Source organism: Manacus candei, unplaced genomic scaffold (assembly GCF_025592945.1).
Source record: "Manacus candei isolate 608988 ecotype Guabito, Panama unplaced genomic scaffold, ASM2559294v1 h1tg000025l, whole genome shotgun sequence".
Taxonomy (NCBI): Eukaryota; Metazoa; Chordata; class Aves; order Passeriformes; family Pipridae; genus Manacus; species Manacus candei.
In genome coordinates this window covers 11,520,892-11,548,785 of record NW_026138073.1, presented here as the reverse complement: position 1 = coordinate 11,548,785, position 27,894 = coordinate 11,520,892, and the positions used below count along the sequence as shown (strand labels likewise).

The 27,894-nt window shown below is 49.7% G+C and overlaps 1 protein-coding gene across 2 annotated transcripts in view; it reads right to left on the bottom strand.

The window, feature by feature from the left end:
* The window catches only part of PODXL2 (podocalyxin like 2), a 32,485-nt gene extending 8,398 nt beyond the window's left edge, over positions 1–24,087 (bottom strand). Inside the window, exons 1-4 of one of the 2 annotated variants that reach the window (XM_051788913.1) lie at positions 23,987–24,087; positions 13,441–13,734; positions 3,200–4,086; positions 2,107–2,181 (exon numbers count right to left, since the gene is read on the bottom strand). In XM_051788913.1, the coding sequence (XP_051644873.1) occupies positions 2,107–2,181; positions 3,200–4,086; positions 13,441–13,734; positions 23,987–24,041 (1,311 nt within the window). In that variant the 5' untranslated portion in view covers positions 24,042–24,087. Of the gene's footprint in view, positions 1–2,106; positions 2,182–3,199; positions 4,087–13,440; positions 13,735–19,540; positions 19,700–23,986 lie in introns of those variants that run through there. The other variant, XM_051788912.1, reaches the window with a different exon arrangement.
* Between the last annotated feature and the right edge of the window lie 3,807 nt (positions 24,088–27,894).

Here is a 27,894-nt window from a genome sequence, read left to right as displayed (position 1 = left end):
GTGGAGAGAAGGGAGCAGTGAAGGAGTCTGAATGCACACACACCTAGGTAGAGATCACCTCCCGATACACGGCCAGGTACCACTGTTGGGTCAGATCCTGCAGACCTCACTTGGGCAAAAATCCCAGCTATGTTGAGCGAGAGATGTGCCCAGAAAGAGACGGAAGTGATTCCCTTGCCCAGAGCCCATTGGGAAGACAAATGGCCTTCCAGCTTAACCCAGCAATACAGACATCATCCCTACAGCAGGTAAAAGCCTGGTGCTATGAAGTATATTAAAGCTCAAGGTCCAACCCTCTGGAAGGGGTTAAGCACCCTACTTGTCCCTTGGCTTTTCAGTGGGACTCAGTACTACACCAGATCATGGCACCAAAACATAGAAAATACGTGTAGAATCCTCATTTGCACTAATTTAAATTACAGTACTTGCAACACACATTCTTCCTCACAAACACAACAGGGCTCAGGTACAGAAAGCAGAAAACAAAAGGGACAGGCAGACTGTAGGTGAGGTGCCCAAACTGAGTAAATTACCACTGGTAGGACACAAACTGCATCAAGATCAGTGGAAAGGAGAAGAGCTTGATTCCAGCTTCGCTCATGCAAAGTGGTAATGGAAGGCAGGGAATGAAGTGATGCTCATGTTAAATATGTATGTCGACAAATGTCCCTTTGAATAAGGGGTAGTACAGCACAAATCATTCACTGGGAAATATGTTTTGAAACATGAAATCAAGTAGAAAAACAGTTCAGCCCTGCCTATTCCACGGCACCATCTTCCTTCAGCAAGGCAGAAGTGAGGATTTAACAGCAAAGACATAATTTGATCAAGAGACATCTGCACATCTGCTTTTCAGTTCTCACCCTTACAGTGGTTTAAACAACACAAATGCAAATGAACACAGGAAGGAAGTTACTATGTATTACAAAATTACCTAGCATTTTAAGTCCACAGAGATGGGAGAAAGAGTGATGGGGACTAGGACATGGAGGAAACAGGGCAGCAGGACTGTGGTTTTCAAGGACTGATTTTCTGCATTGCAGTTGTTAACTGTAGCAGAGATACTTAAAACTCTTCCAAATGGCTTGTCTAAATCAGGAGGAAAAAGAGTGACTTTTCATCTACTCTTAGAGCATTCAACATGCTTTACTGTGTATAGACATTTCCCCATTTTCCATGTTCCCAGAAAGTTCACCTTAAAAAAAAAATAAAACCCAACCAACCAACAACTCACCAGTAGCAGCAATAGGTCAGTGCAGGAACAAGACCAGGTGGCTCTGCCCAGAGCAGGAGCCTCAGAAAGCAAGAGTGCAGACACAGAAGGCCAGAACACAGTTCCTCAATTAAACATTTTGGTCTCAGGCTGTCAGGCTCATAATAATTTCTTAGAATATGAAAGACACCTTGACCCCAGGCCTTGCACAACTGGTTTTTAAGTGCCTGATAAAAGGCCAAGCAGAAGTGAACAAGCTCTTTTACCAGGGATCCACAAGGGACTCTGGGCTCATGAATTAACTGCAGCTTTATGAGGATGGATGGACCTCTGCATTGGATTAGCAGAGTATGGCTGGTTAACAGACCCAGATAACACATAAGATAAGAGGGTGGGGAGAGGAGGCCCTTAAGGATGATTTAGTGATAGCTGTTTGGTACTTAACCATGCACACTGTAAATGGGAGTCCCTATTCCTCTGAGCCATCAGAGGATCATTACTATATGCTGGAAGGAAAAGGAAGTGAAGGAAGGAGAATTGCACTTCAATCCTGCCACATTTCCTACCAGTAAGAGGTGTAATGTTAAAAGCTCTCATGTCTCATGACAATCCAGGTACAGACTGGCACAGACCACAAGCCAGAAGTTAGTGAAAAATCCAATATGGTACTGACATGTGCTAGACTTAGAGCAAAATCATCTCTCTCCGCCCACTCTTTGGGGAACAGAAATATTTCTGTCCTCCTCTCCTTCTCTTCACAGACTCTACAGGGAAGTTGAGATTTAGTGCTTTTAAAATGTTTTGTAGTGAAAGCAGACATCAAGAGCTAGGCCTGCCTCTTCTTCTCTAAGCGCCATTCCCCTGTGCCATCAAATCTCTTTGGACTGACTTACACAGTCAATGTTATCCGACATATTCAGGATGATGTAATTTTTTCCCGCAAGGTTGCTCCAGTCTTTGCAGATCACCTGGAGAGACAAGACAAAGACAGCTGAGTTCAGCTAGTGAATGCTGCTAAAAGCACAGGGTACACAAGGGACAGAAGCAAGGTGCCATACCCCCTGAGAAGCACTTCTCAAAGGATGTGACTGTCCTCTAACTCTCTGTACTGAGGAGGAATCACCATTTCAGTGACAGTGCATGTAGCAGGAACAAAGTCACTACACCACCTTGCCATGGACCAGCTTACTTTCCACCTCTGTCTAGGAGGACTCAGGTTCTCAGCAGAAAGCTCTCTAGCCTGCAGCCTTATCACCACTTAACACGAAACCTAACCAGGAGCCTCTGCGGACTTTAAACAGACTGGTGAGACAAGGCAGCACTTTGCAGGCAGGATAGGATGCACAGAGGGGCTAAGTCACTTGTTCAGGCTCCTGAGTACCAAAGGGCAGAAAGCAAAATTAAAAGCTTTGCTTGGTACTTTCTTACCAGTCAACTCCTGCTACATATCTTCTTTTAACCAGCTGCCAGTTTGCTGGATTTAGGAACTACAGTTTACCACACACCTCCTCTCCCACAGGCTCTCCCAGAACAACATCCTCACAGGTCACTGTACTCTGCTCCACCTGCTCTGCATCTGGTCCCTGCAGGCAGCAGCAGCAAAAATAGCACTTTCTTCTCACTCCCTTTCCAGAAATCCTTGGGGCTATTTTTGTCCTGACACTTCCAATAATGAAGGCTGAGGAAACAAGGAGCTTTCTCTGCTGTGCATGCTCCAGAGGGAAGGTATTCTGCTTCTGTTTATTGGAAGCAGGATTTTGTGTAGCTGGGAAGATGTGAGGGGTCAGGGTTTTCACCAAGGATGACGGATACCCTTAAGAAGTGCTGCGAAAAACCCTCCCTGAAAGTTCACTCACCTGGCTGGGTGAACAGACAAAACTCCTTCCACCAGTCAGACTTAAGGATGGGGTTAAACACCCCCACAAGAGGGAAGGACCCAAGTATCTCCACTGCAACCTCCCACCCATTCCCTGCTCCCAGTGCTACCTGTGCTGAGTCCCAGGGCAGCTCTGTTGGCAGCACGGCCACGCGGGCATCCCCAGCCTGCGGTGACAAGCTCCTCTCTGCTGCCACAGTCTCAGTGGCTGACTCAGTGTCATTCCAAATGGGATCCAGCACAGGCTCATCAGCTCTGTCCCACGGAGACACAGAAGTGGGATGCTGCTCACTCCCAGAACGAGTCTGGGTGTCTGGGGAGCCGCTTGCAGGAGAGGGTGTCCCCACAGGCATTTCTACTGTCTGCTCCATCTCAGTCAACATCGTGGGCTTCAGCATCTCCCACCCCACCGTGGGCTCTGAGACCTCCTCTCTGGCCGAATGTTCTTCCACACCAGCCTCCACCGTGGTCTCTGCAAGCTCTGCTCCTGTGGTACTCACAGCAAGCTCTGAATCTGCTCCCCCAACAGCCCAAGTGTCCCCAGTCATCACCTCAAAGAGTTCTTCTGAAAGACTGGGAGATCTTGCACCAACAGTAGTAGAAAAAATAGAGGACACAGGTAGAAGACCTGGTCCCATGCTGCTCCCAAGGTCTACGCCTGGAGAAACAGAGTCCTCTTCTTGCCCTCCTATGGCTGCTTCAGTCACAATACCTGGCCTGGCGGAAGCTGTGGAAAACAGAAGGGAGAAGGAGTCCTCTTGGTCCACTGGTTCAGAAGATGTAACTTCTGGCCTGGAGGTCTGGAGGCTCTCCACTCCTCCTCTTGAGTGGTCTATAGGGAGCAGCCCCTCCTCTTCCTCTAGCGTAGAGAAAGGCGTGTGTAGGTCAGGCTCAACAAATTCTGCTGGTGGCTGGACAGTGGCTGTTTCCCAGTTGTCCACCTGTGTCCCATTCCGTTTCAGCAATGCCTTCTGAGATGCAGCAGGAAAGCTGTAATCTAGGAAAAGATCCAAAATACTTCATGTCACATCCAAAGCAACTAAGAACTCTGAAAGGCAGAGAGCTGGCCCCATTATAGGTGTCCAGCCAGAGACTGGGTCAAGTGGCAGAGACCTTCTAAGAACAGGTAGCCTAACACAGCAAAGAACAATCCCATCCAATAAGTGCACTTCTCCAGCACCCTATCCCATCCCAGTGAATCCACATTTCCTAGGGACAATTTGCATATCCATTCTCTCCACTCCTTTCTGTCCTGAGGCATTTTTACAGACAATAATAAGAGTTTTGACACCTGGTATATTTAATTTGAGGTTATGAGTGTTAGAAATCGGGCTGGGACTAGGCTGGGACCCAGAGATTCATTTCAGATGCGATTCAGAAAGACAGGGGTACTAGCAGCAGTCAGCCACAAGTTAAATGAGAAATACTAGAGAAGAGAAACAAAAGCACAGCAAACCAAATCCTCCTCCCTGGCACACCCAAGGAATACCACCAAAATCTGAACCAACCTGGGCATCTTTGAAACGCAGCATTTTGGTTTGTACAGCACTTCATAGCATAAAAGTCATCCCCCAAACATCTGCATTATGAGACTCCCGCGTCAATAACGAACAGTTTTGTTTTGCTACAGCAGCCAAAACTAACTCCCCTCCCTTCAGCTTCAGCCCGTTTGTTCTGTGGCTCTAACCATGAATGCATTTTTTGTTGCTAGACAAATGTAGATGCTGAAAAGGAAGATGCATGTCACAAATGTAAGGTCAGAGCAGGCAGGGGTTTCTTCTGGAGGCCAGCAAGGCCACCCCAGGATAAGAAAAGTATCTGTAAGATCAGACATGTTTAGCTCAGAGTGGCAGGCACAAATCCAGCAGGCATAAATCAGCCTTCATCTTTCTTGAGAAACTGCCCATACCCACGGAGCTCTGTTTCAGGAGTTTGCATCCCAATTAACTCCCTTTCTCCCCAAGACAAGCACAGCACATTCTCAGAGAAAGGGAAGGAAGACGATCCCTTCACAGCCAGAAATGAGCCCCCTGCCCTGTCTATGGTTATTAAGCAAGTGACTGTCTGAAATCCCCAAGGCTCCTGTCTCCTCTCCTGCCTGCCAAAGCAGATGCTCCACTGAGCACAGTGGGCAGCAGCTGTCTGGATGCCTTACAGAGATCTGCACAAAAAAACTCCATGCATCCCTGACTCAAATCCATTGCTTTGCTGCTGCCAGAGCAAGTGTGAGCTCCCAGGCAGAGAGGGCCATGTCATCAAACACACTCATTGCCCTGGATATTCCTGGGGAATCAAGACTGCCCATGCTACTCCTGCATGCTCTTTCCCATCTGTCCTGAGCAGAGAACACACTGCTCCATCCACCCCAAAACAGGAGGTGCAAAGATGCTCCTGTTTAGCTGGCAAGCAACTTCCCTAACCCACAGCTCATTTCCTACATGCTGTCAGCAGCTCCTTCCAGATGTTGCCCAAAAATGAGCATGATCCAGCTGCTGACCTTCAGAGCCATGGTGTTGGGACTGTCTCCCAGTTCTGTCTGCGAAGAAGCCACTGAGATTTACTGACATTGCAGGCAGAAGCCAGGTCATTTTGCTGCTGTGTTTCACTAGAGAGCATCATCCTGACTGAGGCTCTACCCAGGGACCCTGAGCATTAAAAGATTTTTGCTACCCAACAGCCTTCCTGGTGATGCTCCCCCAGAGGCCATGGAGGCTGTTAAGAGCAATCAGCAGCAGCACAGACAAAAAAACTCCATCTCTCCTCCACTGTCTGGCACTGGTCTTCCCAAAGGCCCACACCCACAGGTACACACACCAGTGTCTGCAGACACAGTCACTGCCTTGCTAGATGGATGGTGGGTAACAGCAGGAACAGCCACGGACCATGGGACTGAGGGCATTTGGTTGGGACACTCCTCAGACAGATGATAAAAGTTTAGTGCATCTCCCAGGGCTCTGCTACTCCTCCTGCTCCAGGGATACTCAGGGTTTGCACCAAAAACCCCAGCAAGAACGCTGCCTGCCCTGACACACTGCAGGTGAAAAGTGAGGCTTTCGCCCCTTAAAACAAGGCCCTGTCAGATGAGATGTTATTTTCAAGGATCAGTGATCCAATCTGCCATCCCCGTTGCCTAAAGACACTCTCAGCTATTCTCGACTCCTCTGCACCTCCTCTCTTCCCTGCTCCTCTTCCCACCTGGAGGAGAGCACGAACTGGCAGATGGGCACAGCAAAAAAACAAACTACAAAAAGCAGCATGAGGTTTGTCCCACGGGAACAAGAAATGCTCCCAGCCTGTCAGCTCTCCTTTGAAGTCACACATTCAACCTTTCCTTAAAGTGCTCTATCACAGATTAGTTAGCTCCCATGGGGGAAAGCCCTGCATGGTGCAGCCACGCAGCCTTTCCACCAACAAGATCTAAAGATGCCAGAGGGACTGACGCCTCTGCCATCTCTCCTGGGCAATGAAAGTCCAGGGAGAACCCATCCCACGCTCTCCCAGCAGACTTCCATCTTACAAGGCAGCCAAAGACTGAAACCTGAGCTACTTCTCTGGGACAACAAATCCACAAAGTAGAAGCAGACACAGGAATCCTCACACTTGCTACTGTGTTAAGATTACCATTTGTCATCAGTTTCCCCACTACCCCGCTTACTAAGCTTGGAGAATTTTTCTTCTGTCTGGTTCATAAGACCCCACTGATTAGAAAATGAACTCCCCTCAAATCTTGTGAGGGCTGTTACTCAGATTCATGTGGGGAACAGTGACACTTGAGACATTTTGGTCAGTGGTGCTGGTTTGTGCTCCTTAAAACAAGGAGCCCTCCACACAACACAGTTACCAAAGGGGTTCAATCACTTCCCAGGTTCAGGCAGGATCACAGAATCATCAAGGTTGGAACACCCCTTCAAGATCTAGTCCAACCATCAGCGCAGCACCATCATAATTACCCCTAAACCATATCCCCAGGTGCCACATACAGATGCCAGTGATGATGAGTCAATCCTTCCTTCCAGACTTTTAGCTAGACATTTAGTTCCTGTATGGAATCAGCTCCTACTCTCTTACAAACAAGGGCATCTGCCAATTTGTCAAGATCAGGTCTCTTTAAGGTACTCATATTTTCTTTTAGTTTATATCTCTCTTCTACAGTTTGAAGGAATTTTTGCACCCTGTACATCTTTGTGGTATGATCCCAGCCCTTAAGCTGGTCACAGCATCTTCTTCTAAAGGCTCCCTCCAGACAAGTTGGCCTCTGTCACTCATCATCTGTGCAATGCAGAGCTAAGAACTTCCCCATTTGAAGAGTCTTCTCAGCATTTCCCTGGATTGTTCTACCCCCCAGCCCTAAGGGAAATCGAAGGGCATCTCTCATGTTTAGCAGCTCTTCCAGCATTCTGGTAGCAGTTCCCCTTCATTAAGTGGTCTTCTTGAACAACCCACTTGGCCCACCGGGTTCTCCTCTACCTTCAGCAGACCTTCTACACCCTGCTCCCACGCTCTGGGCACATGGAAGTGCACCCACAGACCCTACCACCTTCCTAGGCCAGTGCTATCCACTCCCATTCCCACCAGCTTTTGTGGAGAGAAACATCAGCCATGGAACAGAGAGGCCAGAGAGACACAGGTGATCTGGGTTCCTGCTGCAGAGATGAGGCAGAGTCTTCTGATAAAGGAGGCAGGTATTATGGAGCTGGATGCGGTGCCAGACTTGCCTGGCTCATTTATCAGCTCATCTAATTTCAGCGAGGAAGCAGAGCACTGCCAAACCCACGGTTGCCTGAGGAGGTTGTAACTGCACACACTATCAGCTCCTTCCCTGCCAGGGTCTGCTGTCTCCCACCAAGATCAGCAGTAGGCTGGAGCACAGAAGGAGCTTGTGGCCACACAAAGAGGTGGCACACACCACGTACCCCTTTCCAGCCACAAACAAGAGCAGCCAAGCCATGATGGAGCCAGCCTGATCACAAAGGGGCACAGCTCAGGAGAACCGTCTGCTGGAGCCATGAAACTGTCCCAACACCTCTGGCCAAACAGTCTAGCAAGGGATGGACCAGATGAGTTAAAGCAGGCAGCCACAGCTCCAAATCACACACCCTCCCAGAGCTTCTCAGTCACACCATCCCCTTGGGAGTCTGGTTCACCGATATGAAATTCCACACCTCTACCTCACCTCTTTGCCACCACATCATTAGCTACGCCCCTTAATGCTTTCCATCAGTGGTGATATTACTCATATTGCAGTATCCAGCTGCCTCCCACAGTCCTCCAGCTTTTCCCTTCCAAGCTCTCTCATAAAGACCCTCAGGCGCTATTTTCTAAAGAAACCATATTGCACAGGCCTCCTGCTGTTCCAAGTCCTGACCTTTGCATCTCCCAGCAGACCTAGGTCTGGGTCACACAGATGCATTTTCTTCACCTGGGGAGATGATTTTCCCTGGGAGAGGTGAACATGAGCTGCAAACCTCTGCAAAAGCCGCCATTCAAGTAATGTCTTGCTTCCTCTGAAATCAATACCAAAACTTCCCTGACACCAGATGGGCCAAGACATGGCATTGTGCCAAAGCATGATTCCCCAACCAGACATTTAATTCATTACATTTCTGCTTCTCCTTCATTCAGAAGAGCAGGTCTCAGTTACTGTCCTACAAGGTTCCCTACCTTGTATTTGCTATTAACAGTTTAAAGCAACTGTGACAGCTCAGGAAGAGGGTGATCCTCATTGTTTTTAGTACACATAACCTGGCCATAAGGTCTTTATTGGATTAACTGAAACATGTTAACCAGTGATTGAATTACTGATAACTAGAGGGCACTGTAATAAAAACAAGAACATTCCTGGGCTCCCACCACAACACATAGCACCATTCATACTAAAGCACCTGCCAACTTTTGGAAGCACAAGGTGCACTCTACTGACTGCTAAAACTGCAGCCAGGTCTGAGGCCGTATCTGCTTCCCTTTTTGCAATATAAAACAGCGAGACTTACTGCAAAAAGTCATACTCCAGCTGATTGAAACTGCAGGGGGATTTCAAAGAGGCAAAATACAATTACTGGTGCTGGAATTGAGCCAGTTGGGGCTAATATACTAATCTCCCAGAAGAGCTTGGAGAAGTTACTATCTCCGACTCTAAGACACCAGGTCCACACACACAAAAGAGATCATAATCAAAAGAGACACCCAGGGTAGCAAAGTTGTTAGGTCTCATTATGGCTGGAATTTGCTTGAGGCAGACACCGGGCACCAAGTGCTACAGCTGTTCCCCAAATAGCCTCATACCTCTTTCCTGCTGAGTGCAGGACTGCAGTAAAGCTGGAATAAGCCATCCTCATCCCAACACAGTCAGGGACAGCTGCACCAGAACAACACTATGCACAGAGAAACTCTCCTGTCACAGGTCAGCCTTTGCCAGCAATGTCTTGACCGAGATGGCTTGTCCCAGGGCAGATCACCCAACGTGTCAGTGTACTCTAAACCAGGGCATAAACAAGAGGCATCCCAGGAGCTGAGCTTGGCAGGCGGCTGCTCAGCGCTAAGCTGCTTATGTAGACAGCCTTTACCAGGTGCTTCATTTCATTAATGCTTGGGTTGAAGATGGTATTAAGAACTGCAGATTTGCTGTCAGTCTGGATGAAGAAGCAGCAGATTTCAGTAAGGCTGAAAGATACTGGGATCTCTCTGGCCAGAAGCAAGTAATTCATCATGGAAGGGAGTGAATCTCACTAGCAGAGGAGATGGAAAGTATTTGATTCCATTAGTTTGTCAGAAAACTTACTTTTCTTTGAATACAGTCCTAAGTTGTCTGTTCTGCTATTCCCCATCCTAGCTCTCCTGGGATTCCCTTCTGCTAATTACTATGAATAATTAAAAGATTACAATTTTCTCCCCCACCCCCCAAAGCGCCACATGCCGTCCTAGTGAATCACCAATCTATAAGACTAGACTTGATACCTCCCAGCACAGTCATGCCTTGGTCTTCAAGCACCTTGGAGCTGAAAGAGCAGACCCTGGCTGTAATGAAGTGAGCCTCATGCCAGTCCACCATCACACTGGAAGATGCACTCCAGTTCTTGGAGGCTCACCTGTTGGGCAGGGAATGAGAGGGACTAAGTGACCTCATCCACTAGAGACTCACAGGCCTTGCATCAGTTTTCAGAAGTTCACACTTCCCAGCAGTTAATGATTAGCCTGCCTCAACCTAGAGCCTTCACTGGAAGGGGAACATATGGGATGGTGCTTTCTGACCAAAACAAAGGAGAACACCAAGAGGTGCAAATCAGGGAGCACTCTGGGATGGACACACCACCAGGTAACTCTTTCATTAAAAATCAGGACTCAAAAAGACCTACAGTCCTAATGACTCCCATCTTCTAGCCCTAAAGCTAGATGACATCTTGCATTTGTTGCCCAGTGTGGTAGCAGGAGACATGATAGACCAGAAGATTCCAGGCAACATAAGACTGGGAAGGTGGGAAGAAAGGAAAGGAGGACAGGAAGGGCCAGATGTGAGTCCCTGCAGGTTCACTCTATCTTCAGAGTTGATCTGGGGTTCAGGCCAATTTACTACCGAAGGTGAAGCAAAGCAGCCACACCCAAACTACAACCTAAGAAGCTTCCAGGTTCCCTGGAAGCCTGAAAGGATGCAGAAGTAACAGGTTCACAGCTCCACTGACTTGCCTTCTGGCTAAAGTACAAGGCACACGCTGCTTCTTTCCATAAGGATATGGTATCCACATTCCCACCAGACCTAATCCATCTCTTCCACATGCGGCTCCACTGGGTAGCAGCTGTGCATGGGGTAGCACACATGCAAGTGCACACTTCTCTGCACCCTCAGAGAGAATGAGACAAATGTCAGGGCCCTTCCACAGGCTGGTGCTCACTGATGTCAATATAGATTCACTGTTCCGCAGCATAAATCTGCAAAAGCACATTATTCAGGAGAACCAGAGCCCCAGGCTGAGCTGTGCTCTGCCAGTGGGGGTTTGTTCTCACTTTCTAATGGACTAACAGGTGGTCCTATATGCCACATGTTTTCCAGAAATATTTTTAAAAGATGTTCGAGTGCGCTTAAAAAAAAAAAAAAAAAAAAAGAGCAGCAGCTGCAGAGTTGCAGATTGTTATTACTTTTTAGCTCTTGCAGCCTCAAAGTCACACAAAGGCAGGGGAGTCTCCCCACATAGGCTTCAGAAGGACATAAAAAAAGGAGAGATGACTAATGCAGCTTTGAAATAGCAGGAGATCTGGCCTATCTGCAAGACCACCAGCAGTTCCAGGCCCAATATCTTTACACCAAACATGGAAAGAAGCCAGCACAGGTCTCCTTTCATAGTAAGGAATTTTCACTCTCTAGTAGTACAACAATGCTGTTTTGTGCCTTGACTGATGCAATATCTCTGATGTGTGCCTGGGACAGAGTACCAACTATGCCGGGTTACTGCACACAGAAAGAAATCTCACATAAGGAAAACTTACACCATAAACTTTTTTTCTCCTTTAACAGCAGCTGTTGAAAACTGTTTAATGGATTTATACATTGAAAATAACCTAACAGATGTCATCACACAGTTCCACAAGGTATCACATGGCATCTGTCACACATGCAGCACGTAAGATTCACTGGTTGTGTGCCTCTCTCATACAGAGGCCTTGCATGACAGGAGAAGGCTGCCCAATTTAGGGATGCTATTACAATATCCTTTATTGTAAAATGACACACAGCAGGTTTCTAATTAAATTTTAAGTAGAAATGTGCTCCCAGCTCTTGAATAATTCAAAATGTTCTATTAACCAAGGTTCTAAAATGCCATTGAGACATGAGCTCTGGACACAGCAACGGTCAGGGGAAGAAACAGTGCTTGGAAGCACAGCAGCAGTTAGCTGGGCAGCGGATAGGGCAGGGTATGCAAAAGGACAGCTGAAAGAGCACATCTGTTCATGGAGGAAAGTACTGCAGGCAAGAACGGAAGGAGAGAGGAGCGTGTTCTGCATGCAAATGGGGCGAGGCACGTGCAAGAGGCAAGGCTGGGTTCGGTACCCAGTCATCTCGCTCTCAATGCACAAGCACATGCTGTTCTCCAAGTCACGTCCAGATCTGTGAGTACACGCAGGTGCCTGCTGGCACACCAATAAAAGCGCCGCTGAGCGCTGCCACCGCGTGAGAGCGGCTGAGCCAGAGCCTGTCCCGGGGATGCGCTGGCAGGAACGGGCACCATCCACCCCCGGCATCCCTGCGGAGGCACAGCTGCCCCACGGCCAGGTCTGCAAGCGCCCCGGGGGCCAGGGAGCCACAGGGCAGCAACAGCACGGCCAGATAAGTTCAGCAGCAATGTCAGCGAGCAAAGGGCTTTGGAGACCTAAGCTGGGATGGCCCTTGCCCCCATAGTGTGCACTGTGCCCCAGTGGGCAGCCCCAGCCGTAGCTCTGCAGCAGCCTCAGCCCTGCGTGAGCACAGGTGTTTTTTAAGGTCACAGAAGTAGGAATGAAGATAAAATGAGACTTGTGCTTTCTAACTGCAGACCTCTGTCAGATCTGCTGAGAGGAAGGCAGCAATATCAGCTGAGGGAGGAGGGGTAAGGCTGAATCCTGGCCTTTGGGTAACACTTAATACATGACCCACATGACACTTAAGAGTAGGAGCATGTGAAATAATCTCCTAAGCTACTGGAAACCCTGCAATGCTCCTCCTCCTTCCTCCCATCCTTCTTGAGAGTATCTCAAAGCCAACAAGGGCCTTGGGGGGAGACCACTGAGGAGCTCAGTGATCTCAAAAAAACACTCCACAGAGGAAAGCAAGCTCAAATGCTAATGAAACCCATTTTGGTCATAACTCCTCAGGAAGCAGCAGGACAGGGTAGACAACAACACTGTCTTCTCTTGGCCAAGTCCACACTGAATTCATAGACTGAGGAATCCAGAATTTGACCCAGGCAACCCAGCTTTGACTCAAACCCTAAAATGGCCTTGATCTCTGAGTCAGGCTCTTGAGACCCTAAAGTTGTGCTTAATAGACAGCAACAGAAAGAAAGGAGAGAGAAGAGAGCATAAAAGGGGGAGAGAGAGAAAGAAAGACGTGAAGCAATGGGAAACTAGGTGGAGGGCAATACTTTCCCCAGCTCATAGCAGCTCAGGAATAAAGGCTCAACTGTAACTTGGTTTCTAAAGCCTGTGCTTGCTCAGGGTTCACTGGGGACACATCAGGCACTGAGATGAGAAAATAGAGCTGACGTTTAATCTCAGGCCCTCTTAGCAAGAGTTGTGTCAAAGCAGGAAGACAGATCCCTGCATTCTTCCATCTCCCCAGGGCCCCTGCAGAGTGAGGAGGAAGTATGGGGTAAAAATAACCTACCTGTTGCCGGTCCCAAGTCCAGGCTGGAGTCGTTGAGCTCTCCCCCATCTTCCCAGAAGTACTGCGGGGGCTGCAAGATCTTGGACTCCTCATTCTCCTCGCTGGCAAAGCCTGACCCTGGGGCAGCATGCAGAGAGCCAGGGGCAAGATCTGGCTCTGCAGTCTCGGGGCTGGTTTGCTCATGGGAATTCATGGCCTCCAGGTGGGACATCATGGCAAACTCCAGCAGGGAAGTTGACGTGAGGCCATCGGCAGTTGGGTCCTCCGAAGATGCAAGACAGAGGCACAAGGTCCCTGTATAATGACAGTAAAACCACATCAGAGCTCGGACTGACACTCACTAGGCTTGTCTTCCCCTTGCAGCGGGCTCCTGCCAAACCAAGCTACTCCTCAGATGGGCTGTACTCTCAGCTGATGGGGAAAACTAGGATATTTTGGGAAACATCCACAACCATGCAGATGAGCATTCACATGGAGGAGTCTCAGCCATCTAGCCTGGGGCACCTCTCTTCAATAGGGCACTGATGGTTCACCCTTTCCAAGGTGTTTTTGCCTCTGAAAGGATGGGGTGCCCTGTTATTCATCCATCCTGGAGAGGAGGTGGAATGTCTTACACTTCAGCCATGAAACTCTGGCCTTGTGAAGACAATGATAGTTTCCTATCCAACTGTCCTGATCCACAGCTATATTTTATGCAGGGGGACTGATTCAAACCAATATTATTTACAACTCCAATATTAATCATATTTTAAATCATGAAGCTGAAAATCTATTTTTAAGTCATTAACTTGGACTTCATTTTGCATTCACAATGTTGGTTTTCATAAGAAGGGGCTGACCATCAGAGGTAAGAATTAAAATGTGACAACAGCAAACATCTACTTAACACTAAGGAAGGAAGCATGCTGCATTTTACACTTTTCTTTCAACGTTATACCCTTGTTATTTCCATTTTATCTATTAGAAGGTTTGACTGACACTTCTTGATTCCTAGATGAGACTTTAATTGTGATTTGTGTCAAGGTACATTCACATGCATATTGAACTTCAATCAAAATGCAAGAAAACAGCACCTGGAACTTGGCTTTATTCAGCTGATAAATACCATGATAAATATGGAGACATAAGGAAAAAATAAAATTACCAAAACATGTTTTACATTTAAAACAGTTTTGTTAAGCAAGCAAAGTAACTAATTTGGGTGAACTGAACAATTTGCTTCCCAGTCCTCTGTTCTTCAGCATATCAAAACTAGAAGATCTCATCCTCTCACAGCTGATTTTTATTCATAGATTAGAAGAAAAAAGGACACATTTTCTCGCTTTCTCAGCTCATACTCAGTTTCTCAATTCTTAATGAACTAGTCACTGAACTGAACTAATTGAATAAGCTGAAATTAAGACTAATTTGGTATTTTTCTTTGATAACCGATTTTCTAGACAACAGAAATGCAGCAGATCTAATCCATCTGGACTTTAGTCAAATATCTGATAGAGTGTCTCACGCAGAATTACCAGAGACGCAAGAGAAGACAGTAATAAGCAGGAAAACTGTATGGCATTGGCTATACAAAAAATGACAGAGGCTTGTGCTGGAGGGGGGCTATTAGTGGAATTCCTCGAGGTTTGTCCTTGGATCTGCTGTTCTTTCACATTTTCCTAAGTGACCTTGGAATTAAAATTAGGAACATGATAACAAAATTAGCCAAGGACACAAAGCGAGGAGACATCCTCACTGCACAGACTGTAGGTACAGCTAGGTGATCTTGAGAATGGGAATAACAGAAATAGTATGAAAAGAAATAGTACAAAGTGATAAGTCATCCCCTTGAGAACTAGCACAAAACATTTCTGATACAAGATAGGAAAACATCCATTAGAAATGTCTTAAGAGACGAAACTCCTGTATTAGAAACAGCTCTGAGATATCACTGGAATGCAGATGTGAAAATCCTTGCAGAGTCCTGAAGTATTAGAAGTAGAGAGCTTTTACAAAGCAGTGCTGAGACATCACCTGGATGCTGCACACAGATCTGGATACACGTGGCCTGAAATGATTTAAGCAGAGCTGAACTGCCTTGAGGCAAGGGCACAGACTAGGCAACCTCCCGAGGTTGCTTCTCACCACTGTGTCCTACAATTTCACATCCCAGAAGGGCAAATTCAAATCAAGACAAGTGTTAAGATGAGCTGTGGGGCAATGGCAGATGGGTTGGCCCTGGTGCTTTTGCTGAAAACATAAGCCTGTTGGCACACAAAGTTTGGGAATTGCTGCTAACCTGCCAGACTGATTACCAAAGCAGTCCTGGGAACATTAAAATCCAGAAATGAATTTCTCAAGTCTTCTGCCTGCTCTGACACTCTCCACTTTCTTCCACTACTCTCTGAACTGAGCAAAATCCAATATTGGTTACCCTTTCCCATATGCACTTGGGCTAGGCTTCAGCACTTCTCAATCTCGTTTATTTTGCTCTATTGATCCAAGTCAAGATCAGCTGAGGCCAGCACAGCAACAAAAAAGGGAACAGCAGAGTATCAAAGGAGAAGGAAGCTACTGCAGCATCACTGAGCCAACCAAAATGCCTCAGGGCATCCCTGGGAATGTGCCTGCTCCCTGCGAGCCCTGCACACACAGTGAAGTCCACAGCTGGAAACAAGAGCTCACACATCTCCTATGCATGAGCACGGATCCAAGAGAGACCTGGCCAGGCCCCCATGCCAATCCAGTGGTGCTCAGCAGGCTCCAACACAATGCCCAGGCTGGGCTTCCCCAGCTGACACAAGACACCTGCATCACTGACAGAGAGCACTGAGCCCTGTGCAGCCCACCAGAGAGAGCACTTGTCTTGAGGAGCTTACAGCTTAAGCAAACATGACAGAGAGCAGCAAGAAGGAGAAAAGAAACATTATTCTCAAAGTTATCCACCAAAGGAGAGCAGAAGGACAGGGAGACACCAAGTGGTCCAAGACCACATGGAATATTTGATATATTTGTGACTGTAACTAACTGCCTGGATCCTAAGTAAGCTCTTTATATGCCCCAATGCTTCAGTTTCCCCCAGTTCCCATTAGCAGACATGGTTGATGTGGCACCTCAGCTTTCCAGCCACACTACAAAACACATCCTGGGTCTCCCAGGCAGCAAGGCAAAGTCTCAAAATGTAACTCTGCGCCAGCTCCCAGGCTGGCTCAGGCCTTTTTTTCCATCAGCTACACCATGTTTGGGCTGCCTCCAGACTCAGCCACAGTCCATCCCACCACTTCTCAACAGACATCTCATGGCAAGTGAACCTGGGCATCCAGAGAGTTATTTCCATCCATGAAGGAAGTTTGGATGCTGGGAGTTTGTTTACCCTCCTTTAACTCTGAAGTGTTTACCCAGTTAAAACCCCCTAAGCTGCATTATCTGGTTTACTGGGATGCTGTGCTTTCCTCAGCCCAAGATAAGAATGAGTCATGCACAGCCTGAGCAAGCCAGGTTTCTCCTGGGGTGGATCTAGAGTAAGACCTTGGGGCCTGATCCACAGGCACAGGATGCAGAGACTGGCCTGGGGGAACCCTCCGTGCCAGCACCAGCCCGAATGCCACAGGGCTAACAGAACTATCACACCAGGGTAAAAATCAGTACCTCTCCAGACAGCATCCTGACACCACTTCATTCATACCATCTGCACCAGCAGCAAAAACTCAATGGGCTGAGGTGCCAAACAGCAGCCCCAAGATTTGGCACCTTCCCCCTCTCTTCCAAGCATCTCATAAAGGAGCTCCATGCAGCTGTCAAGTCCAAGGCAAAGAAAGAATCAAAGCACAAGCTGAGCTGGGAGGCAGGGGAGCACAGCTGAGAGAGGAAATCTAATGCCCAAGACCTCGGTGCCAGGCCGTTTTCCTCCTTGGATGGGGAACAGGGATTAGACAACTTCTATCAGCCATCAGTCTCCCAATTTTGTATTCTAAAAGGCAGATCAAGAGATAGGAATAAAGAAACACAAACGAATAAAGCCCGGCAACTGTAGATGGGAGGGAGCAGGGAACGGAGCCAGGGCTTGCCAGCTGCTTCAATGGGGCGTTTGTCTCTCATTTCTATTTTTGCGGCACCTCTGCGTAACCTGGAGGAGATGAGGCTCTGCATGCTAAAGAGGGCAGCCAGCCTTCAGGGAAACGGCAGGGCTGTGAGCACCGGAGGAAAGCCCTCCCCAGAACAGACAGAGGAGGAGCGAGAAATGAGAGAAAGTGGGAGAGGTAGCTGGAGGGGGGAGAGGGAACAAAGGCAGAGAGCACCGAAACCAGCACGGGAGCTCCGCGGCGGCGGCTGCGAGCTGTCCTGCTGCTGGTACCCACAAAGATGACACGTGGAGGTAACAATGGCCTTGCAAAAGGTGCTTCACCTCTATAAGGAGCAGAATGGGGCAATTCCAACAGCAGGGAATAATACTGTAACGTTACCTTTCCAAGTTCACTGGAAAAAAGCTGGCCATGGGGACACACCGATGAAATGAGTTTTCTAGTTGTTGACCCCACTGATCCCACAGCAAACAGTTCCAACTCATAGAGAAGCTTGCTCTGTTCAGCTCAGCAGAGGATTCAAGAAAACAGGACAAGGAGATGGGGGAGTTTGGCTCAATAGCAGAAGAAAATACCTGACAAAAAATTATCTGCCATCTCTCTCCCAAACTGCTGTGAATAAGAGCAGTTCCACAGTTCTAAACAATTCTAAAACAATCTCAAAATATTTTCTACATTAGCTGACCAAGAACTGCTTCATCCCTTTGCCACAAAGCAAGCCACCTCTCCACTGGACAAGGCAGCTGCAGCTGTTTAAAATAGGCTCCCAACTGGCCTATTGAATAGGACTAGGAGTGAAAGAGGAAATAAGTAATTTCTGTGTCCAGCTGAAATGAGAGGAGGGATTTGGGGAGATGAAATGGATCCTGGCTGTGACTATGTCAAAATTTTCTTGCTTTTTAATTAATAACAAGCAAACTTCAATTTCTCTCCAAGGAACATACAACCATCCCTTAAGATGTCATCACATTGGCTTGATCTATGGAATATTCTTCAGTTTACCCAACAGAAGGTTGGTTTTACCTCTCCTTCATGTGTGTTGTGGCTACACCACAGTGCCACGGAGGCAGGATCAGCCTGCTGAAGGGAAGAATATTTGCCTGGAGCACACTCTGACTTACCTGTCTCTCACCACCAACTAGCAGAGCCTGCACACTCCTCCCAAGCACAGTTGCACAATGGCTGCCAGGGAGGGGGGTCAGAGCATCTTGGTGTTGCCAATGCAGCAGCCGCAACAATGTCCATCTGGCCCTGCTACTGTTGACCTTCCTTTCAAGCCCACCCCACACCCAGGAGCTACCCAACAATGTTATTTCCTAGGAGAGCTGGGTCAGGAATGGGTCATTTACTGATAATCGGTTAGGACAGAAACACAATGACCAGATGAGGGAAGCATCTGCCAGGGATATTCCCTCCCCCAGACCACCACGCCTGGAAAGGCCGGGGAGCAAGGCCCAAGGGCAGAGAGGAGAGAGGCCTCAGGGCAGAACAGCCAACGGCATAAACCACTTCCAGAACATAACAAAACACAGACCAATTTAAATAACAAAAAAGGATCCCAACCGTGGCCAGTGGAGGAAGAGAAGAAAATGTCATTTGACTGAGGGATGTCCAAGCTGATTCCCACACAGTCACCTGGAGTCTCTGCACACCAAACCTTCAACAGCTTGCACAGGGAAGCACACAGGATGACCGTATATCAAACCAAGTCCCTTTGATGCTAATTCAGACTTACAGATCATAGCTGTTCTGGGACACCTCTACCTAAGACCTCTCCCAGCCTAGCTCCCACATGGCCTTATCGCTGCTCTCCCATGCTGCACTAGAGTACTTACACATCCAGCCATGTCCCTAATCTCTGAGATCATTTCCAATTAGGGCTTCAGAAAATAAGATCAGACTGCCATCCTCCTCCGGTACTGCCAGCAATCAGGTCCCTTACGGAGCATCCCTCTAAAACTATCCACCTTCTCACGGCTCCAGTACATTTTAGAAAGCAATGGGAAAAGCACTTGGGTCAGCAGGGAGCACATACTTACCAACCTGCACCAACAAGAGGGACGAGGCACAACTGAAGAAGCCCTTGCAACGGGACAGCTTTTTAAAGGGATGCTGTGCCAGCATCTTTGAGCTTTTACAGCTCTTTACAGCAAGCATAATGAGACAGCTCCAACACTCGGCTACAGGGAGTGTGTGTCTGCACGTACTGAGTGGCTACTACCTCACAAAGGACTCCCAACATCTTCTCCCTTGGCATTTCAGAAGAGAACATCCAGAGCACGCGGGTCCAGGTATATCCTGGGAAATGGCACGGCACTGCCAGAAGATGCACCTGCTTTTGCAGAAAATTGTAGATGTGCCCTTTGTCAGCACAAGCACAGCAGAGGCCTGCCTTCCAGGGGTGACAGGCACCCTCAGCCCAGCGCTGAGGTGAGTCAAGTCTCTTGTCCTTACAACCAGTAACATCATGACTGCTCTGAACACCTCCACCCGCCTGCACACAAGACACTCCATGCAAGCAGGTCACGGCAACTCCAACAAGCCTGCCTGTCCTTTCCCCTTCACCCAACCATTCATGCCGGGAGTCACAATCTCACTTGGTTTCAGTCTCCCAGACTGTTTGCCTTCACTCCCTCCCCAGATTGTCTCGTAGCCTTCACACCTCCCTCCTCTGCTGCTGCAACGTCTGCTCCTCTTCGCGATTCTCGCTATTGACAATGGCAGCTGCCAGCTCAGGGCCAGGGGAGATGCAGCCCCTGGGGAAACAGCATCAGGTAGACAGTTGTACACAGCAGAAGTCAATTTTCTTTCCTCAGTTACCTTTCATAGGCCTCTTCAAACAGCCCACAGGCCCCCAGGGGTTAACACACCACAGGATGAAAGCCATTGATCTAAGAGAAAAACCACAGCCCACAGACTTCTTTGCCCTCTCAAAGGCCCAAAGCATTTCATCTGCCTTGCCAGGCCTGTGCTTCCTCTTCTTGCTCTGTCCCAGCCTGGACTGTGTACCCCATGGTGCTCAGTTTGATTTCTAGCACACCAAATAAAGGCTTGTGGCTGCTTCGTCTTCAAAGCCACCCTGCTCAGGCAGAGCAAGCACTACCTCAGATGCAGGAGGGGCTTCCCTTGAGACATGGTTGCCCATCAAAATATAATAGAAGTCTTTTACATCCCATAAGGCCTTTAAAACTCACTGGGCACAACATTGAACACAAAATGGTTACACTCCACTCCAGACCCTGCAGCAGAGCAGTGACGACCACCCTGCCACATGCTGCATAGCAGACTCTCCCCCAAGAGTCTCCACTCTGCAAACAACCTCACGCATCCCCGGCAAAAAAAACTCATGCAAAGGTTAGGTGGTCCCAGGGCACATGTATGGGTCCTGACTACCTTCCCAACACATCAGGCAGGACAGAAATAGCCGAGAGTGGTTGCAGTTGGTATATAGAGGGCGGGCTGCAAAGCTGGCTGCCCAACAGTAACAAATTATCACCAGAACAAGAATGTACATCCAAACTCTGGCAACCACAACAGGGCTTAACCAGGCATAGGGACGATGAGGGGCTGATCTGAGCCCCAGCAGGGTGTATCTTCTTTGCCAGCATCCCCGGCCCTCTGAACAAATCAACACACGTGTTTGCTTTGCCTCGGTGTGGGCTGTGCTCATGTGGCTGACAAATAGCCTCTCCATTCTTTGGGGATTACGTGTTTCAACAGTGTCCTGGTTTCAACAAATAGCCAGCAAGAACAAGAAGCAAGTTCACTCAAGCACCAGCTGCGAGCCACTCGATGCACCTTCCCTGCAGCCCCTCTCTCCTGGCCCTGCAGCAGGGCTGCCAGGGCAGCTGCTGCTGCTCACTCAGGTACCCACAAAATGCCGGAGCTTCTTCCCACACTGAGGGAGTGGAAAAACTTTTGTGCGCTCTGATCTGTAGCTCGTCGCCAGCAGCTTCCCCTTGAGGGCTTAATGTAGTTATTTCTACCCCTGATGCCTATAATTAAATGAACATTTCCTTATGGCACTGAGGAGGCCAAGCTAAAACTGACTACAGGGAATTTTCATCCATCCTGATCTATACTCCCTCATCTCTGGCTTGTTCACACAATGCTAACAAGGCATCTTCTAAGCAGGCAGAAGGGAAAAAAACACCCCTTAAATAGCCCACATGAAGACAAGCACCTGGGGAGATAAAAAGAGGAAAGAGACCAATTCCCTCCTTGTCCCCCTGCTTTTAATCACATAATTTTCCTACTTGCAAAACCAAAGGGGCTTAGATACCCTAGAGCCTGGAGAGATGTTTCCACGCTCTGCCAGCAGACTTGTGCTGCTCAGCAATCTGATGGGACCCTCATGAGGTGCATGTCCCATTTCAGCACATCCTGCAGGTCTGCAGAGGCTCCCAATTGAGGGAAGCTCTTTTTCAGGGATTAACAATTCCTGTCCTGCAGGGCTGGAGAAGCGAAGCCAGAGTGCACCAAGTTATTTCAGACTGGAACAGATCCTAAACCACTGAACAAAGCTACTAACCAAAGCAGGCCTTAATGTATAAATTCCCAGTAATCTGTATCTCCACTTCTGACCTCCCATCTAGGTAGAAGTCCAGTCATCTGGAGAAGTCTGGCCAATCGAGTCCAGCCCTCCAGTATCTCTACAGCCCACCAGGATTATCAGTTTCACTAGACTAGGAACTGAGCTGTCCCTCGGAGCTGCCATGTGCCTCCCACCCATACTCCTATCCCTGCCAGGACAGCAGAGAGGATCAGAGGGAAAGCCAAGGACCCAAATCCTCTGTATCACCACCAGCTGGACAGCAATACCAGAAAGTTTCCAGCAGCCTCAGCAGAATAGGAAACACACCCTCCCCTCAGCATAACCGTACCAGTGGTGGTCCTTTTGGCTGCCACAGTGTAAAACCACCACGAGGTCCATCTCCTTCCCATGCAGAGCAAATGCAGCTTTCTGGCTATGGGGCTGGCAGCTGGGCAGGGTGGGAATATGGCAGTTCCCCCACCCCCCCGCCCATGCATCTTGCCCTCCACTGTGGAGGAGGCAGAGGTTTGGCTGAATTTGGAGACTCGGGTTTCCTGCTGAAATGCGGCTAAAGAACCTTTGCCAGCTGTGCCCGAGGTTTTCCCTTAATGTGGACAACCTGCCTGGAGGAAGCCACAAAATTGGCTCCCTGCTCAGCTCTGGAAAGACTTATTGCTTCTGTGCCACTGAGTATTGGCACAAAACCCCAACAGGTTTTCTGATCCATTTTGCTCTTTAAGCTCACTATTGTTTGCAAACCTAAAAGGCTTTATCTCTTCTCTTTAGGGAGTCCCAGACGGCAGAGACTCACAGCTCATGGACAGAATGGCTCCACAGATGACACATTCCCCCATGAACATTTTCGGGAGATTGGGGTAATAAGAGAGATGTGCCAGGGGGCTGGATGTCACTGTATCACAGCTCGGTCGTGCTGGAAGACAGTGACTGGTTGGTAACTCAGCCCTTCCCTCCCTGCCAGAATGACTCAAGACAAAGGCTCCCCCACACTTTAAATGTCCCCGTTCAGAACTCCTGTTCCACACTAACCAGATTTCTGTACAAAGGGATGGTGCAGGGAGGAAAAGGGCAATCTCAGCCTCACAGGTCTTTAGGGGATCCCTTTGTTGGGAAATTTCCCTAGACTATTTAAAAATAGAAGCAGAGCCTTCACAACTATTCCGAGTATAATTATTAGCGCACTTAATTGCCTTTCCTTGGCACCCTACCTCTCCTCCAAATTTCAAGAGGAGGCTCTTGGGGAAACGCGTAGCAATTTGCGGTTCCCCGTTCCTTTGTACCAGTTTCGCGGTAGTTCGCAAAATCACCACGACGCCAGACGAAGCCATCGATACCCGGGCGGGCGGTCTGGGGCAGTGCTGCCGCAGCCGGGGCTGCCCCGGCCGGGCCGCGACCACCCACCCCCGGCTCCGCCAGCGCTGCCGGTGCTCACGGGGTCCCCGCAGGGTCCAGCGCCGCGTGCCCCCTCTCCGAGGCAGGAGAGCCCGGGAGAACCCCCGTCCCCGCGGGGTGAAACCCACGTGCATCCAGCCCGCCATGCTGGGAGCGCAGGGGTCCCCTGTCACCCCCGGAGGTCCCGGGGCAGAGACCGGCCGCTCCAGAGGGCTCTGATGTTCGGGTGGGGGGCAGCGCCCGGTACCCAGGGAGAGCTCCAGGGTAGGGGACGGGGATCCGCACAAGTCCCGGTACGCGGGGTCAACGGTGCCTGTGCGGGGGTGGGTGATGGAGACCTGCCTGCTGCAGAGGTCCCGGTGCCCCGAAGCACTGGACCCTCCGCGGACCGCGGTTCTCCAGGACGAGGGGGGTCAGACCCGCCCCCCGCTGGGGGTCCCGATGCTCGGGGCGCTCCGGTGCCCGCGGAAAGGACCGACCCCCACCCTCTGCCCAGCCCGCCGCGGGGGGGTCCCGCCCCAGCCCCGCCAGCCTCACTCACCCGCGGCCAGAAACAGCAGCAGCAGCAACGCCGGGGCCCGGTGCAAGGGCTGCATGGCGGCGGCCGCTGCCCTGCCGCGCCGCCTCTTCACGGGGAGCGGGGCCGCCCCGCCGCCCGCCGGGCTCTGCCCCTCGCCGCCGCGCCCGCCCGCCGCCCGGCCCCGCACCGCATCCCGCCGCCCGGCGCCGCCTCCTCCCGCCGCCGCCGCCGCTCCGGGGGCGGGGGAACCGGGGCGGGGGGGTCCGAGCTGCCCGCCGGGTGCGCGGACGGAGCGGCGGGGCAGAGGCGGAGCGCAGCCCTCGCTTTAGCTCCTAATTTCTGGCTGCGGAGCCACCGCCCCCCGCCCGGTCCGGCGCCCCCCCGGCCGCAGGGCCCCGCACGCCGCCCCGGGCGCCCACAACGAGCGCCGGCGGAGCGGCTGCTTGCGCCAGCTGCGGGTGATCAGCCCCGGGGGTGGGAAGGGGGGATGCTCGTACCCCGCCGGCGGCAGGGGCAGAGCCCCGCGGGACGGCGGCTCCCTGTCAGCCGGCACACCGAGGTCCGGCAGGGACGGTCCCCAGACCAGAGACCCTTCACCTCTGCCTGATGACCTCTCGTCAACTGCCCATGACCCACAGGGCCACTGTGTCTCCTTCACTCCTCAGCTCCTGCCTCACTTCATCACCTGGAAAAACTTCTCCCCCCTGGGCAACTTCATTTCCCCACTTCTGGAGGCCATCTGGTCCAAGCCCCTGCTCAGGTGGATACCTACAGCAAGTTTCCCAGAACCATGACCAGATGGCTTTTGAGACTCCACAACTTCTTTGGGTAACCAGTGCCACTGCTCAGTCACCCTTACAGTAAAAAGGTGTTTCTTGATGTTCACAGGGAGCCTCTAGCATTCAGTTTGTGCCCATTGCCTCTGGCCCTTTCACTGGACACCACTGGAAGAAGCCTGACTTCATCTTTGTTGTGCTCTCCCTTCAGGTATTTGTATATATTGATAAGATCCCCCATGAGACTTCTCCAGGCTAAAAAACAGTCACAGCTCTCAAAGCCTTTTCTCATATGGGAAATGCTCCAGTCCCTTAATCACCTTGGTGGCTCTTCGTTGGGCTCTCTACAGTATGTCCATGCCTTTCATTTACTGGGGAGCTCAGCATCACGCTCCAGGTGTGGCCTCACCAGTGCCCAGTGGAGGGGCAGGATCACCTCACTTGACCTGCTGGCCATGATTTGCCTAATGCAGCCCTGGATACCATCAGGGCCTCTGTGGCAAAGGCACATGGCTGGCTCACATGCAATTTGGTGTCACCATTACCTCCAGGTCCTCTCCTGCCAAGCTGCTTCCCAGGGGAGTGGCCCCAGCATATGCTGGTGTGTGAGATTGTTCCTCTCCAGGCACAGCCCTTTGAAAACCTTGCTGAACTTCAGTAGGTTCCTGTCAGCCCATTTCTCCAGCCTGTCAAGGTCCCTCTAGATGGAAGGTTGACTCTCTGATTTGTCAGCTGCTATTCTCAGTTTTGTGTTGGGATCTTGAGCTCCACCATCTCATGGTCACTGCAGCCCAGGCTGCCTTTGAGCTTCATAGCCCAAAGAAGCCCCTCATTGCTGCTTTGTATGAGGTCCACCAGAGCATCTCTTCTTGTTGGTTCCTTTATCACTTAGGAATTTATTGTCAATACACTCCAGGATCCTCCTGGATTGCTTATGTCCTTCTGTGTTGTTGATCCAGCAGATGTTGATGTGGACTGTATCTGGCTCAGGTCTTGAGGGAGATGAACTTATTTTGTAGTTTTAAGTCCTCAAGGGGAGCAGGAGCCTTCCTCTTGGTGTCATAAGTTTCCATCCTTCACCTTCTCCAGAGACTGCATTTACCTTAAAATTAGGGATGGGCACTGCCTGCTTCTCTACCCTCACTGGGTTTGGGAGCTGTTTGAGCTGTATTGTCTCAGAGAAGATCCTGTCTTCCTTCATCTCTGGTGCTGTGCAGCTTGCTCACTTCTCCCTGTAATTCCTCCTCTTGATGCCACAGCTCCTCCAAGAGAGCACACCTTCTGCAGGACATGGGGCAGTTCTCCTGCCACCACAGAGAAGTCGCAGGCACTCACTGTATCCTGGGACTTGTAGGGCTGCATCTGTTATCTGGAGCTGGGTCTGTGTTAGAGTCTCTGTCCTAGCAGGGACAGCTGCTCCCTCACCTGCTGGGAAAACCATTCCATGGTGTGTCACCACCATATCCCAGACTGTCACTATGATACTAATGCAACTGATGCCCCCTTCTTGGTGCCCTTCTGTGCAAACTGCTGTGTCTACTAAAAAAAAATAAATGTATATTGCAGCAGTTCGTGGGTTTGTGGCTCTTGGAGCGGTGCTGGTGGATAGCACAGCAAAGGAACATGCTGAATATCCTGCCGAAAATCATCATTGCAGCAACAAGGCCAACTGCTCCAATTACACTCAATTTCAAATTAAACACATCTTCAGTGGCCTGAGGGCACGACATTACTGCAAATGACTCAAGCAAGGGCTTTGTCGGACAGATGTCCAAGAAATAAGGCTCAACAGGTCCTGTAATACCACAGCACTTGAGACAGAACATGTGCCAGCTCCCTGTGCTTCAACCCCTCTTGCCAACTGGATGGGCTGCAGCCATTCTGCTCCCCTCTCATAGTGTGGCCCCTCAAAAGAGCTGTGCAGCTCTTGGTTCATCCCCAGACAAATATTTGAGAGACCCAGTCAAGCATCACAAGACTACAAACATGACTCCAAAGGACCAAAAAAATGTATCTGTCCCTTCCCACTAGGCACTTGCCTCATGTTTTCAAGCTTTCCTCAACAGCAGAGTCTTTTTCTTTGGTTTCAAAACAATTTTCTCATTACATACTCTAGGAGGGCAGGAGATGGTAAAATCCAACATTGCAAGCTCTGAGTGAGGAAACAGCCACACTGTCATGGCCTCGCCAAATGTCTTTGTGCTTGCAGTGCTTTGTACCAGGTGCCCCGTGCTCTACCTCTCCCATACACCATGTTCCTGAGACAGCAGGATGTAGGGCTGAAGGTGATCAGGATTTTGAATTCAAACATTCTTATTCCTCAGAGAAGCATTCACTAAAAATACTCCAGTCTTTTTTTTCCCCCTGTAATAAATCAAATGTATTTTTGGTTGAAGAGTGAATCTCCTGAAAGAAACGTTGACGGTATTTTTTTCTGGAAAGAACTCGCTGGTTTTCAACGACTAAAGAAAGGTGTCACGTGCCAAAGCCTGCTGAACTCTGTAATGAATCAAACAGCCAACAGAGGGTACTCAGTACTATTGATACTGACCTTTACAGTTCTACCAGACCAGCTCTGGCACACGCCACTCCTTTGTGCAGTTACCAGCCTCTTTTTGCCAGCTCCCTCCTTTCATCATCTGCTCCCCAGCAGCAGCTCCCCCCAGCGTGACAAGGGCAGGTAACAGACTGGCTGCACCCATTACCCAGCACAGCAAGGCAAAGCCAACAGGCTTGAACCAAAGTACTTGCTTTTGGCTTCTTTTAGACCACATCCTTCCAGTGCTCTGAAAGTCCTTTTTATCCCTGAATCAATGCAGCCCCCAGCCCCCACCGAGCAGGAAATGCAGCAGGAACTACCGAGCTGTCGCTTACCCATTAGATGAGATAAAAACACTTCAGTGCACTCAGATTCTAGCCCAGGCATGGCATTTAATGAATGCTCTTGTCATTTTTCACTTTGTTGCTGGTAATTTGGCTGTCTTCACATGCAGGTGGCTTACTACAAGTGGGTAACTAAAAGCCTTTCAGATCTCCTGACCCTGCCATATCCAGCTCCCAAATCTTAGAAGCTCATGGTGCTCGCTGGATTTATTTTGACATTATACATCAATCTCGGACTGAGCAACAAAAGGGGAGTATGAAAGGAGAAGA